Source organism: Apteryx mantelli, chromosome 28 (genome assembly GCF_036417845.1).
Source record: "Apteryx mantelli isolate bAptMan1 chromosome 28, bAptMan1.hap1, whole genome shotgun sequence".
Lineage (NCBI taxonomy): Eukaryota > Metazoa > Chordata > Aves > Apterygiformes > Apterygidae > Apteryx > Apteryx mantelli.
This window is the reverse complement of record NC_090005.1, coordinates 1,421,555-1,435,434: the sequence shown is the minus strand read 5'-3', so window position 1 is coordinate 1,435,434 and position 13,880 is coordinate 1,421,555. Positions and strand designations below refer to the sequence as shown.

Sequence of the window (13,880 nt, the reverse complement as noted above, 5' to 3'; positions counted from 1 at the left end):
CCGTGCCTCAGTTTCCCCAGCTGCAGGATGGGTCCAGCACGGGGCTGGGAATGGGGCTGTGCGCAGCTGTCTCCGGAGATGCCGGGTCCTGCCTCGCTCCAAGTTTTGGCAGGAAGCCCGATGCCGGCTGGGGACCCCTGCCGTGCCAGGGGGGCTGCCAGTGGCTCGGACCGCCGCCTCCGGAGGCAGCCGTGGCGAAGGGCCAGGCCAGAGCCCCGGGAGCGGGGCAGAGTGGGGGGCCGGCGTGGGGACCCCGGGGGTCCCACGCCCCCGAGAGCCCACGCAGGCGGCTGCGGGCCGGGGGCAGCGAGCGGCAGGGCTGCGCCGGGGCTGCCGGCAGGGCTGCTCACTCCGGGGATGTTCCAGGGAGCCTTTTCCTGGCGGGCAGCATGTGGATTTATGGCTTAAAAGAAAAGAGCAGCAGCCCCAGCTCATCCCCGCGGATTCTTGGCCGGGGCTGGCGGCTCCGCGGTGCCAGAACTCGCCCTTTCCCTTCCCTCGCGGAAAGGGAAAAAAAAGCAGGTAAACAAGCCGGAGCGGGAGGCCTGGCCTGGAGAGCGTCGGCGGCAGGGGCACCCGCCAGCCCCCACGCTGCTCGGGGGCAGCAACACCACGGGGGGGGGCAGGAGCCAGGGGTGCAGGGGAGCAGGGACCCCCCAGGGGTGCAGGATCCAGGGGTGCAGGGGAGCAGGGACCCCCCAGGGGTGCAGGATCCAGGGGTGCAGGGACACAACAGGGTGCAGGATCTGGGAGTGCAGGATTCAGGGGTGCAGGGTGCAGGGGAGCAAGGACACTCCAGGGTGCAGGATCCAGGGGTGCAGGGACACACCAGGGTGCAGGATCCAGGGGTGCAGGGACCCCAGGGGTGCAAGATTCAGGGGTGCAGGATCCAGGGGTGCAGGGACCCCAGGGGTGCAGGATCTGGGATTGCAGTATCCAGGGGTGCAGGATCCAGGGGTGCAGGGACCCCAAGGGTGCAGGATCTGAGATTGCAGGATCCAGGGGTGCAGGGGAGCAGGGACCCCCAGGGGTGCAGGCAGCTAGGGTGCAGGGACCGCCGGCCCTGTGGGGGGTGCCAAAGGGGTGCAGGATCCAGGGCACGCGGACACCCCGCTGCAGGGTCGGGGGCAGCTGGGGTCGGTGCGGGGGGGCCCCTGCTCACCCCCGCCAGGGCGCAGCCTGGCCGCGGCCTCATAAAATCCCACGTGCTGATCTGTGTGCATCTGCCTGTGTTTGCAGCCGCGGCCCCAACCCGCACTCGGCCCTGTGTCCCCCAGCAGTCGGGGGGGGGACGGAGGAAGAGCCGGCGGCTGCGGGGTCGTCTTCGGCCTCGCAGACCACCCCCAGCAAACGCAGCCAGCCCGGGGCTCCCTGAAAGCCGGGCTGTCCGTGCCCCACGGCCGTGCACCGCGGCCGGGCTGGGCCCCACGGGGCAGGGTGGCCGCGGGGGCCCGGGCGGCTCGGCCGGGCCGAACGGCGTCGGTGCCAGCCCATGTGAGCCGGCGGCTCCCCTCCTCCTCCTCCTCCTCCTCCTCCTCCTCCTCCTCCTCCTCGCTGTTTGCAAGCCCTCTCCATCTGAGCGAGCTGTTTGCAGCGCCGGCGTCACGTGGCGCTGGCATGTGAGACCTGCTCCATTTTTAGCCACAACAACTTCCCTGCAAAGCAGCCGTGCTGCAGAGCCATGTGCGGGCCGGGCGCGGGGCCGGGCACGTGGGCCTGCAGGAGCGGGGCCGGGCGGCCGCAGGAAACCCCCGGCGCAGCAAAACAGGCTGCATGGGCGCGTGTTTGTGTGTGTGTGTGTGTGTGTGTGCGCGTGTGCACGGCGCAGCGGGGAAGGCAGGGCTTTAAATAAGGCTTGGCTCGCCAGGCTGCGCCGCGGGGAGAGCGGCTTCCCCTGCGCCGGGGACGCGGCGAGCGCGGGGGCCCTGGCAAGGGCCCGTTGCAATGCGGCGGCATTGCAGCACCAGCCGCCGCCGCCGCCACCACGCGGGGGACACCCTGCGGCTGCCGTGGGTCCCCGACGCGGACGCGGCCCCCCCCCCCCCCCCCCGGCGCATCTCCGGGGGCAGCTGTGCAGGGAGGTTCGGTGCCCGCGGGCTGGGCTGGGGCTGCCCAGGACCCCCCCTGCACCCTGCCTCCCCCCCCCCCCCCGGCTAAGGCAGCTCTGCAGAGAGGCACGTCCCTGCGCTGTGCCCTGCATGTCCCCTGCACATCCCCTGCGCCGTGCCCTGCATGTCCCCTGCACCATGCCCTGTGCTATTCCCTACATGTCCCCTGCACTGTGCCCTGCACTGTGCCCTGCATGTCCCCTGCACCATGCCCTGTGCTATTCCCTACATGTCCCCTGCATGTCCCCTGCACCATGCCCTGTGCTATTCCCTACATGTCCCCTGCATGTCCCCTGCACCATGCCCTGTGCTATTCCCTACATGTCCCCTGCACCGTGCCCTGCACTGTGCCCCCTGCATGTCCCCTGCACCATGCCCTGCACCATGCCCTGTGTCATTCCCTGCATGTCCCCTGCATGTCCCCTGTGCCATGTCCTGTGCCATTCCCTACATGTCCCCTGCACCATGCCCTGCACTGTGCCCTGCACCATGCCCTGTGCTGTGCCCTGCACTGTGCCCTGCGTGTCCCTTGTGCCACTGCCCTGTTTGCTGTCATCGCTGCTTGGTGGGTGTGGTGTTTGTTCAGCAGGGTGTGTGGGGAGAAATGCTCGTGTGTGTGTGTGTGCGTGCTGGGGACTGCAGTCCCTGCAGGGGCGTGTGCATGTATGTGCATGTGTGTGCGTGTGCACGAGCAGTGGGTGCTGCAGTCCCTCTCCGCAGGGGTGTGGGTGGGTGCGTGCGCGCAGGGGGCTGCAGCCCCCGCAGGGGTGCGTGCGCGTGTTCATGTGTGTGTGTGTGCACATGCAGCGCAGGCTGCAGTCCCTCCCTGCAGCAGCGTGCATACCCACACACGTGTGTGCGTACATGTGTCCATGTCTGTGTCCGTGTGTGCCTGCTGCAGGCTAGAGCCCCTGCAGGAGTGTGTGCACGTGTGTGCATGCATGGGTGCGTGCATATGCACATGTGTGTGCATATACATGTATGTGTGCCTGCGTGTGCTGGGCGCTGCCGCCTCTGCAGGGGTGCAGGGGTGCACACGCATGTGCTGGGGCCGCAGGGCTGCGTGCACACACGCGTGCGCAGTGGGGGCTGCAGTCCCTCCCCGCAGGGTGCGTGTACCCACGCACGCGTGTGCACGTGCGCCCCGGGAACTGCAGCCCCTATAGGCCTGCGGGTGCACGTGTAGATACGTGCACATACGTGTGCGCTCCTGGGCAGAGGGGGCTGCAGCCCCTGCAGCGGCGCAAGCAGCGTGCGGTCCACGCGGGCACGGTGCACGCCGCCCGCGCGCTGCCGACCCCGCTCCCCACTCTGGGGTCCCGTAGCGGTGGGGCAGAGCCGGGCCGAGGCCCAGCAAACTCGGCTCACAGCGGTGCCACGGGGCTGCGGAAAGGGATGCGGTGGGAGGCGCTACCGCCACCGCAGCCCCATCCGGCGCCTTGCTCCCGCCGTGCTCCCGGGATGCCCCCGCGCCCCGGGCACGTGAGCCACCCTGGGTGCGTGGGGGGGGGGGGGTTAATGAGCTCCCGTAATTAGCTGGCCCAGCCCGTGCAGCACCCGGGAGCGCGGCTGCTGGATCCCGCCTTTCCCGGTGCCATCCGGCGCCGGAGCCGCCGCGCTCGGGAGCCACCGGGCGGTGGCGGCGGGACACTGCTGCCCGTGGGGGTCCCGCTCGCCCGGCGGCCCCCACCCGCCGGGGCCCATCCAGCTCCGGCACCGACGGCCCACTCGGCCTCAGGCCATGCCTCAGTTTCCCCAGCCGGGGGGGGGGTCCCTGCACTTGGCCCCGGACGGACGGACGGACAGACAGACGGACGGACGCCAGCGCAGCCAGGCTGCATCGCCGCGCGGGTGCCGCCGGGAGAGGAGGAGGCGCCCGGGCCGGGCCCTGACCCTGCTGCTCTGCGCCGCCGCGGGGCTGAGGCCTGGCCCCGCTCGTCACACGTGTGCCGCCCCGACGGCGAGGCCTCCTGCCGGGGGGGGGGACGGGGGGACGGGGGGACACGGGGGACTAAGGGGGAGGGCGCCCCCTCCTCCGCTCGCTCCCCGATTTCCCTGCCCCGCTGCCCCCCCCCACGGGGGCCGTCACCCCTCCCAGGGGCTCCCCCCTCCCCAAACTGCCTCCCCACCCCCACACCGGAGCTCCCCACTGCCCCACAGAGCCCCCAACCGCCCCCTCCCCCAAACCGCCCCCTTGCTGCCCCCACGGTAACTGCCCCCCTCCCCGAACTGCCCCCTGGGTGCTCCCCCCCAGTCACTGCCCCCCCCTCCAAACCGCCCCCTCAGCGCTCAGTTGCCCCCCAGCCGCCCCCCTCCCCAAATCGCTCCCCCGCGCGCCCCCTCCCCCGCGCGGCCGCCGCCGGCGCATGCGCGCTCGGCCCGGTTTAAAGGTAACCGGGGGGGGGGGGGGCCTGGTCCCGCCGCCGCCGCCGCCGCGGTGGTGCCCGCTCGGCCCAGGCCCGCGCCCCGGTGCCCGTTGCCGGTCCCGTTCCCGTGAGGGGGGTCCCGGTTCCGTAGCGGGGAAAGGAAGGGGGGGGGTTCCCGGGGCACCGGTCGCCCCCGGTGCGGGCGCGGAGGGGAGGGGAGGGGAGGTGAGGGGGGGGTGCGCCCGCCCCCCCCCCCCCCAGCGCCCGTCGCCGCGGCCGGGAGGCCCCCGCGCCCCTCCCCCGGCGGCGGGGAGGAGGAGGAGGAGGAGGAGGAGGGGGCGGCGGGGAAGCCCCTGCCCGGGGGCCCGCGGCGGCGGCGGCCTGGGGCGGGGATGAGCGCGGCGGAGCGGCGGCTCCGCATGGGCCGCCGCGCCCGCGCTGCCGCCAGCTGCCGGCGGCCGCCCGCCCATGGCGCCGGGCGGTAGCAGCAGCGGCGGCGGCGCGGTGCCGCAGCGGGCCCAGGCCGCGCCATGACCATGCGATCCACCGCCTTCAAGGCGGCGGCGGCGGCGGCGGCGGCGGCGCTGGCGCTGGAGCCGGGCCCGGCCGAGCCGCGGGAGGAAGGAGCCGCGCTGCAGCGCCCGCCGCCGCCCCGCAAGGCCAAGGAGCCGCCGCCGCTGGGGGCACACAAGGGCCGCGGCGGGGTGGCGGCGGCGGCGGCGGCGGCGGAGCAGAGCTGGGCCGGGCTGGTGCCGCTGGCCGGCAGCAAGCAGGCGGCGGCGGCGGGGGATGCCAGCGCCCGGCCGCGCTTCCAGGCCGGGCTGCCCGGGCACAGCGCCGCACCGGGGCCTACACCGGCACCGGCACCGACACCGGCACCGGGGCCTGCACCGGAGCCGGGCCCCGCCGCCGAGCCCAAGTGGAAGAGCGGCGCGCGGCGGGGCGCCATGGGCGCCGGCGGCGGCTCTCCGGGCCAGGCCGCCTGCCTCAAGCAGATCCTGCTGCTCCAGCTGGACCTCATCGAGCAGCAGCAGCAGCAGCTGCAGGCCAAGGAGAAGGAGATCGAGGAGCTCAAGGCCGAGCGCGACACGGTACGGCGGGGGTTAACGGCGCCCGGGGGGGGGGGTGGGGGGGGAAGGGGGGGGCAGCGCCGCACCCGGCGGCTCAACGCGGCGCCTGAAGGGTTAACGTGTGTCCTCACCCCCCCCCGGGGGGGGGAGGTTAATGCCCCCCCCCACCCCAGGGATGAGGGTCCCCCAAGTCTTCCTCCCCCCCCCAGTCCAGGAGGTGAGTGTCCACGCTGCGGTGCTGAAGGGGTTAATGCCCCCCCCCTCCAGTAACTGCCCCCCTCCATGGTACTTAAGGAACAAGTCACCCCCCCCCCAAGGGCTCAGTCCACCCCTAAAAGCACCTAAGGGGTTAATGTGCCCCCCCCCGTGTTGATGCCCCCTCAGGGGTTTCCCCCCATGTGTTAATCCCCCCCCCTCAAGGCAGCCCCTAGATGTTGATGCACCCTAGGTGCCCCTAAGGGGTTAATCCCCCCCCAGGCATTAATGCCCCCCCTCAAAGTACCCCCCTCAGGCGCCCCTAAGAGATTAATGCCCCCCCCAAGGCATTGATGCCCCCCCCCCCGGCATTAGTGCTTCCCCTAAGGGATTAATGCCCCCCGTGCCCAGGCATTAAGGCCCCTCCATGTGGTCATGCCCCTCCAGGCACCCTTAAGGGGTTAATGCCCCCCCCTCCCAAAAATACCCCCTCCGCGGGCATTAAGGGCCCCCCCATGTGGTAATGTCCTCCAAGGCCCTCGCCATGTGGTAACACCCCCCCCTCCCGGTGTTAACGCCTCCCTCTGTCATTGATGCCCCTCCCCCACCCAGCACACTAAGGGCTTAGTGCCCCCCCCCCGTGACGTCCCTAAGGGCTTAATGCCCCCCCCTCAAAGCACCCCAAAGGGGTTAATACCCCCAGGGGGCTAATGCTGGGCACTCTCAAGGGGCTAATGCCCCCCCTCAGGGGGTTAATGCCCCCCCCCAGGCGCCTTAAAGGGGTAAATGCCCCCCCCAGGGGGTTAATGCCCCCCCAGGCGCCTTAAAGGGGTAAATGCCCCCCCCCAGGGGGTTGATGCCCCCCCTCAGGTGCCTTAAAGGGGTTAATGCCCCCCCCGAGGGTTAATGCCCCCCCCGGGGGGTTGATGCCCCCCCCGCCCCCCCGGGTCTCGCGCCCCCGGCGGGCAGACAAAGGCAGCGCGGGGGTTACCGGGAGGCCCCGCGGGCGGGGCGGGGCGGGGAGGGGCGGGGCGGGCGCTGCCGCCGCCCCGAGGGTAACGGCGGGGGCACAAAGGGCCGGGGCGGGGCGGCGGCGCGCCAGGGGTTAACGGGCCCGCCGCCCGTCGCCATGGCAGCGGCGGGGTGTGTGTGGGGGGGCCTTAAAGGGCCCGCGCCCCTGCGCGGCGTGGCGGGTTAAGTTAAAGGGGCCGCTCGAGGGGGGTGTGGGGGGCGGAGGGGGGGCTGCTCTGCTGCCCCGGTGCCCCCCCCCGCTGCGGGGCACGGCTCTGGCGTCTGGCCGCGGTGGAGAGGGCCCGGCCCCGCTGCATGCAGGGCATGCACGGCTGCGCGGGCTGCCCCACTGCTTGCATGGCCCTGCTGCACGGCTGCCCCGCCGCAGGGCTGCCCCACTGCTTGCATGGCCCCGCCGCAGGGCTGCCCCACTGCGGGGCATGCACGCCGGCCTGGCCCCGGCCCCGCTTTCGGGGCTGCCCCGCTTCGTGCATGCCCGGGCATGCGCGCCGGCCTGGTGCCGGTATGGCTGTTGGGGCTGCCCCCGCTGCGGGACGTGCACGCCGGCCTGGCCCCGGTGCGGCTGCGGGGGCAGCCCCGCTGTGGGACGTGCGTGCTGGCAGGGCCCCGGCACGGCTGTGCCCCGCTGCAGGGCTGCCCCATGGGGTGCACGTGCCAGCGTGGCGCAGCTGTCTGGGCTGCCCTGCTGCAGGGTTTCCCCGCTGCAGGCCCCCTGCTTGCCCCCGGGCTCGCCTAAAAACGAAGCGTCTCCCGCCGAGGGGTTCGGGCCGCCCCCGGGGAGGAGGGAGGGCTGGGGGGAGGGGGGGGCCCCTCGGTGTGAGTCACGTCAAAACACATCCCGGGGCCGGTCTGCGCCGAGCCCTCCGACATGGAGGGAGCCGGGCTGTGCCGGGAGCTCCGGCATCCCCGGCGCTCCCGGGAGGGCGGGAGAAAGCCGAGGAAATGGAGCCCGCGAACCGCAGCAGGCGGGGGAGCATCCGGAGCGGCTCCCAGCTTGCTGGATGCAGCTGCCCCAGCGGCTCCCGAGGGCGCCGGGAGCTTCCCGCCTCCCTCTGGCCAACGGAGCCCCAGGAAACGGCTTTCCCCCCACTCCCTTCCGAGCGCTCTCTTCCCGGCTGGCCAAGCCGGGCAAGGGGCCGCGATGCCGGGGCTGCAATCCCAACCCCGCGTCCAGCCAGGGGTGCGAATGCATCTCTTTAGCAGGGGCCGCGTCTCCCCGCGAGCCCCTGCCCCGGCGCTCGGGGAGCAAGCAGCCGGGTTCGGGAGCCTCCGGCGTTGCCTCCGGCCGGGTAGCCGGTGGCCGCCTTGCGCTGCTTGGACGCCTCGGGCCGCTACCTGCCGCGCGTCCGCGTTGCGCAAACCGCACAGAGGCGCACGGCCCGCAGCACCCCGGTGCCCCCGTCGTCCCCGTTCCGGGGGAGCCGCCGCTACTTATGGCGCTCGCCGTGCGCCCTGCGGTCTGTCCCGACCCCCGGGGCCGCTCGGGAGCGGGGCCGGTGCCGCCCGGCACAAGCTTCCTCCTGCACCTCGGAGGCTCTTAGCGGCGCCAGGAAGCCGCAAGGTAAAAGCGGGGACAGGTCTAAAAGCGGGAAAGGATTCGTTGCGGGCGGAGAGCGGGGAAGGCACCATGGGGGCGATCGCCCCACCGGCACGGGGCTTGGAGAGCTCCGCGGGGGCCGGAGCGTGCCCGGAGCGGCCGGAGAGCGAGGGCTTGCCCGCGAGCAGCGATGCCGCTTTGCTTTTCAGCTCCTTGCGCGCATCGAGCGCATGGAAAGGCGTGTGCAGCTGGTGAAGAAGGACACCGAGAGGGAGAAGCACAGGATCTTCCAGGGCTTCGAGGTGGACGAGAAGGCGGAGGCGGAAGCGTGCGAGAAGCTGCCGCTGGAGTGCCCGCAGGAGCTGCTGGAGCCCTCGCAGACCCTGCCGCCCAAGCACTTCCCCTACGGCAGGAACGGCAAGGGGCACAAGAGGTAGCGGGGAACGGGGGGGGCTGCGCCGGGGCGGGACGCGAGCAAAGACGAGACCCTAAAACGCCGGAGAAGCCTCTCGAGCTTGTCCGGCCCGGCGCTGCCCGCCGGTTTCCCCCGCTGCTCCCGCCGGGCTCGTCCGCGTTGCTTTTTTCCACGCTGTTTGCAGCGCTGATTTTGATTAAAACCCCGGCGATGGGCGTTTGTGCTGTTTGGCACCCAGGGCTTCCCCTGGGCGAAGCGGCCCCGGTTCGGGCGCCCCGTTGGCAGCGCGGGGCTGGGTTCACCGCGGCGGGTGGGAAGCCGCGCGCCCCTGCTTCACCTCTCCCTCCGTCCGCAGGAAGCCGACGTTCGGGAGCGCCGAGAGGAAGACGCCTGTGAAGAAGCTGGTGTCCGAGTTCTCCAAAGTGAAGAGCAAGAGCCTGAAGCACTCGCCGGGCAAAGAGGAGTCGGGCGGCTCCTTGTCCGAAACTGTTTGTAAACGAGAACTGCGGAGCCAAGAGACTCCGGAAAAAACCCGGTCGCTCCTGGACACCCCGCTCAGACCCTCTGCCCCGCTGAAAGGTCCCGGCGCCCACGCCAAGGAGAAGGGCTTCTTCGGCGAGGTAGAAGACCTGCCCTATCTTTCAACCACGGAAATGTACTTGTGCCGCTGGCATCAGCCTCCCCCGTCACCGTTGCCCTTACGAGAGCCCTCCCCGAAGAAGGAGGAGACTGTAGCAAGTAAGCGAGGGAGACGCCGCTCGCGGCCGCCGGCGGTCGTTTCGGGGCGGAAAGGCGAGAGGAGGAGGGCCGGGCCGGGCGGAAAGCGGGACGCTCTGCCCGGAGCCCTCCGCAGCTCTTGGGCATCGCCGTGCGCGTCCGCGGGGCTCTCGCGCGGGCCGGTGCCGGCCTCGCTCAGCCGCGTCGCTGCCGGCAGGGTCCGGCCGATCCCCTCGCCCTGCCGCGAGCAGCGTCAGCCGGTGAAGCGGCGCCGAGTGCCGGCAGCGGTTCGAGCGGGGCTTATGCCGTCCCCACGGCCGCGGCGAGCTCTCCCGAGCCGCCGCTTCGGCTCGTGCTCTGCACGCGGGAAGGGGGCCCTTGCTCCGGGAGGAGGCTCCGCTGCGGCTGCCCCAGTCCCCATCCCGCCGGCTCCCTACGGAGCACAGGGCGGCCTCTCCCTAGCGGTTCTCCGGTCGCCTCTTTGCATGGCACCGTGGGGCCCGTTACAGCCCCAGATCAGCCCGCGCTGCCGCTTCTCCTCCGGGCTTTTAGCCGGAGCTGGGGAGCGGTTTGTCCCGCACGGGGCTGCCTGGCCCGGCCGCGCTTTAAACCCCCTCGGTTTCCGGAGCGAGCCGCACGCCCTTTGGAGCAAAGCGTGAAGCAACTTCCCGTCCGCGGTTGGGAAATGCGCAGCCCGGTTTGCGCCGTCCCTGCGCGACGCCGTGCTCGTCCCTCGGCGGGGTTGTGGGCCGCCCCGAAGCTGGGGGAGCGGGTGGGCGGCCGAAACGGTTCCCCAGCGCCTGCCCCTGGATCCCGTAGGGCGGCTCCGACCCGAGATGGGAGAGCCCTGGGCTGCGCTTCCCGAGGGAGCGTGGCCGGGGGGGGTCTGGGGGTCCCTTCAGTCTCCTCACTCTTCCCTGCCGGCCTGGGAAACGTATTTGCCGGCGGCAAATCCCGGAATGAGGAGGAACCTCTGCGCGTCTCCTTAGAGCAGCGCTCGGGTTCGCTCGTGTGCTCGGCCGCAGGAGACGGAGGAGCGCGAGCGCGTAAAGCAGCCCCTGGAGCTGGGCTCTCCTCCGGCGCCGCCTCGGCAGTCCCCCCCGGCGAGCGTCCGCCGACCTAGCCGGGGTCCGTCCGCATCGCCGGCGTTTGGGGCTTAGCCGGGGGCTGCTCCCCCCCGGCACGCGCCCGTCCTCGCGCCCTGGTTTGTGTTTGCAACTCCGCAGCCGGCGCCAGCGAGCGCCCTGACCTGAACTCGCCCCCGGAGCAAAGCCCGCGGCTCCGGGACGCCCCGTGCCGCGGCCGAGCTCCCTGGCGATGGCAGGGGGACGCCCGGCGGAGCGGCGCGGGGCTCTTGCGGTAGGTCGACCCGCGCTCCGGGCGAAGGAGCGGCGAGCTGGAGACGAGGAGAGGAGCGGGCTGCCGGCGTGCTCCGGGGGCGGCGGGGAGCCCCGCGCCGTTTAACGCCTTGCCCTTTCGCTCCGCAGTTCCGTCGTGGAGGGACCATGTCGTGGAGCCCCTGAGAGACCCCAACCCCTCTGACCTCCTGGAGGTACGTGGCAGCCCGGAGCAGCCTGCTCCGTATTCGCCTCCGGAGCTGGCGTTTCGGCAGCCTTCTCCCCGGGTTTACCGCTCCGGGGAAAGCAGCCGGAGCGAGCAACTCCTGGCTGGGAGTCTCTTATCCTCTCTTGGTTCGTCCCAAATGCTGGAAACTCCTGGTCGGCGCCGCTGCTCCTGTGGGCTGGGTGGGAAGAGCCGGCGCGTGCCGTCGTCTCGCGGCGGGCGCTCAGCGGGACGCTGTTCCCTTCGCGCGCCGAAGGGAGAAGGGGTTGCGGTGGGCGAGGGAGCAGGAGCTGGAGCCCCGGGAGGGAAGCGCTCACCTCCCTTTCCGCCGTTGCAGAATCTAGACGACAGTGTGTTTTCCAAGCGGCACGCCAAGTTGGAGCTGGATGAGAAGAGAAGGAAAAGGTAGGAAGAAGGAGAAGGAGGAGGATGATGCGGGGCCCCTCTTGCGTGCACAGACCCCGATTCGGCTCCGGCAGGAGGGTGGGGGACGAGATTTGGCTGCTCGGGTTGCAACAACCCGGGCAGAGGCTTGAGGAGATGAGGCGGGAGCGGAGCCCGGAGCCGGGAGAGGGAAGCGGGAGCGCGGTGGCGGCGCTGGCTCCGCACGCCCAGCTGGAGCATCGCAGGCGGCGGCGGAGGTACCCGCTCGGTTTCCGAGTGCCGTTCCTCACGGCCGGGGGCTTTATCTTTTCCAGATGGGACATTCAGAGGATCAGGGAACAAAGAATCTTACAGCGGCTGCAGCTCCGAATGTACAAAAGGAAAGGAATTCAGGAGTCGGAGCCGGAAGTTACCTCATTTTTCCCTGAGCCAGATGACGGTGAGTTTGCCCGGCGCCTTCGGGGGAGAGGTGGGGAGCGGCGCCTGCGCCGGGGGCCGACTAACGCTCCGGTGTCTCCCCGCAGTGGAGAGCTTGCTCATCACCCCCTACCTGCCCGTCGTCGCCTTCGGCCGGCCCTTACCAAAACTAACTCCGCAGTGAGTACCGGGGACCGGGAGGGGAGGCGCCGCGGGGCTCGGCACCCTCCGGAAAGGATAAAACCTTTCTTTATCCCCCTTGGAAATAACAAATTCCTGGGAGCGCAGGGCCCCTCGGAGCGGGCGCTGCCGCTCGGCTTCTCGCGGTTCGGGGCTGGGGGGCCGCGGCGGCGGCGAGCGCCGCGGTGAGCGCCGGCTCTTCCCGCAGGAATTTCGAGCTGCCCTGGCTGGACGAGCGGAGCCGCTGCCGGCTGGAGATGCAGAAGAAGCAGACGCCTCACCGGACGTGCCGGAAATAGCCGGGCGGCGGGCGCTCGCGGCCAGGGGCTCCGTACGTTGCTCGGTCGCGCGGATCTCCGCCCTCTTGTACATTCTCGTTCGCGGATGGTTTCGTTCCCTCCGTGCCCCCGGTTTTGTTCTCTTTGGGTTTTTTCGACGTTTTCCCACAGACTCTTTCCCCACCGACTGGCTGTGCTTCGAGCTGGGGTTTTCCTTCTGGTTTTTATTCCTCCTCCCTCGACAGCGAATTCTCCAGCTTTATCCGGAGCGGCGGGGCCGTGAGCTCCCGCGAAGCTGCTCCGGCCCCGGCTTGTCGCGGTGTCCCGCTTCCCCGACGCGGCTCAGCACGCACCGCCCGCGGCCACCGTCCCTTTTCCGGACAGGCGGAGCGGGAATGGGGCCGGAGCGCGGGAACGGGGCCGGAGCATGGGAACAGCTGGAGCCCGTGGCAGCGGACCGACCCGCTTGCCGCGGGGAAGTCCGGAACGGGAAGCGGCTCCGTCCCCGTGCGCCGCCCGCCTGGTCCTGCCGCCGTGGGTCGCGCGGGAAAGCCCCAGGGAAAAGCGGTTTGTGCCGCAGCGGTGGGAGCGGCGCCTCCCCCCAGCCCGGCTGCCCCCGCGGCAAGGCTTCGGCCAGCTAATGTCTCTTTTTTTTTATTATTATTATTATTATTATTGTTTTTTTATTTCTGCCGCCCCATCTGGAATGGCTGTAACAGGGTTGGAGGGGAGAGTTGAGAAAGAAACAAAAAACCCCAACTTTTTTGTGAAATAGAAATTCTATACGCACAATTTTGGTTCTTTTTTTTTTTCTTTTTTTTTTAATTTAAATATTTTGGGGACGGCACTGCCTGGCCCCGCGTGGGGCTGGCCGGAATGGTGCTGCCGAAGCCCCCGGAGCCGGGAGCACCGGGGAGGGGGCGTGCGGGGCCCAGGTGGGCTCTCCATGGCCCCTTCCCCGGCCTCCGCGCCACCTCGTGCCCCCGTTTTTCGCAAAGGCTGTTCTTGGGTGTCTGCTTTGAGCATGATCGCATGTGTCCTTCCTGGATTTCTGTGCAATTAGGAGCCAAACTATTAAAGGAGCAAAACGCGAGCAGAGCCTCTCCTTTTTCTTCCTTTCCTCGATGTCGTCTGTCTTGCAGGGCTGGCTGCCGGAGGGGGGCTCGGCATGAGCCCCCGGGCCGCCCCGGCGGAGGAGAGCGCCCTCGGCCCGCCCCGCACCCAAAACGGTCCAAACTCCTCCCGATCCGGGGTGCAACACTGTGAAACCGCCTCTTCGAGGGGGGGCCCAGCGGCTCCCCGCCGCGCCGCTCGCCGGCTGCAGCCCTGCTTTCTTGAACCGAGTTTGAACTAGTGTAAGGAAACTTGTTTTAAAAAAATATAAAAAGCTTAAAAACAAACAAAAAAAAGTTTAAATAAAGCAGCTTGTCTGTACTCCTCAGCCTCGTTTTACGGCCATCTGCCCCCCGTTGTCTGTTGTACCGCATACTTTTGATACCATTTCTAATGTGTAAAATGGGTTGTCTTGTAAATATCTTATTAAAAAAACAACAAAAGTTCGATTGTAAATAAAAGCTATTGTGGCTGTTGATTGCGTTCGTTAGGTTTCGCAGTGTTA

The 13,880-nt window shown here is 70.0% G+C and overlaps 1 protein-coding gene across 2 annotated transcripts; it reads left to right on the top strand.

The window, feature by feature from the left end:
• The first annotated feature begins 4,975 nt into the window (after positions 1-4,975).
• MSL1 (MSL complex subunit 1) lies at positions 4,976-13,853 on the top strand. 2 transcript variants are annotated; one of them, XM_067312149.1, is made up of 9 exons: positions 4,976-5,565; positions 8,518-8,741; positions 9,079-9,461; positions 10,928-10,992; positions 11,341-11,408; positions 11,702-11,826; positions 11,912-11,984; positions 12,193-12,315; positions 13,405-13,853. In XM_067312149.1, exons 1-8 carry the CDS (start codon positions 5,005-5,007, stop codon positions 12,281-12,283), a joined length of 1,590 nt encoding a protein of 529 aa, XP_067168250.1. In that variant the 5' UTR covers positions 4,976-5,004; the 3' UTR covers positions 12,284-12,315; positions 13,405-13,853. The 2 variants fall into 2 exon arrangements, with proteins under 2 accessions (XP_067168250.1, XP_067168248.1); XM_067312147.1 differs by having other exon boundaries at positions 12,193-13,853.
• The last annotated feature ends 27 nt before the right edge of the window (positions 13,854-13,880 follow it).

What these genes read in the sequence shown, in the direction of transcription:
- MSL1 (XM_067312149.1), top strand. Translation starts at nt 5,005, where the DNA reads ATGACCATGCGATCCACCGCCTTCAAGGCGGCGGCGGCGGCGGCGGCG. An exon ending in ACCCCTCTGACCTCCTGGAG is followed by an intron (nt 10,993 to 11,340) that starts GTACGTGGCAGC and finishes CCGCCGTTGCAG; the next exon opens with AATCTAGACGACAGTGTGTT. An exon ending in TTACCAAAACTAACTCCGCA is followed by an intron (nt 11,985 to 12,192) that starts GTGAGTACCGGG and finishes CTCTTCCCGCAG; the next exon opens with GAATTTCGAGCTGCCCTGGC.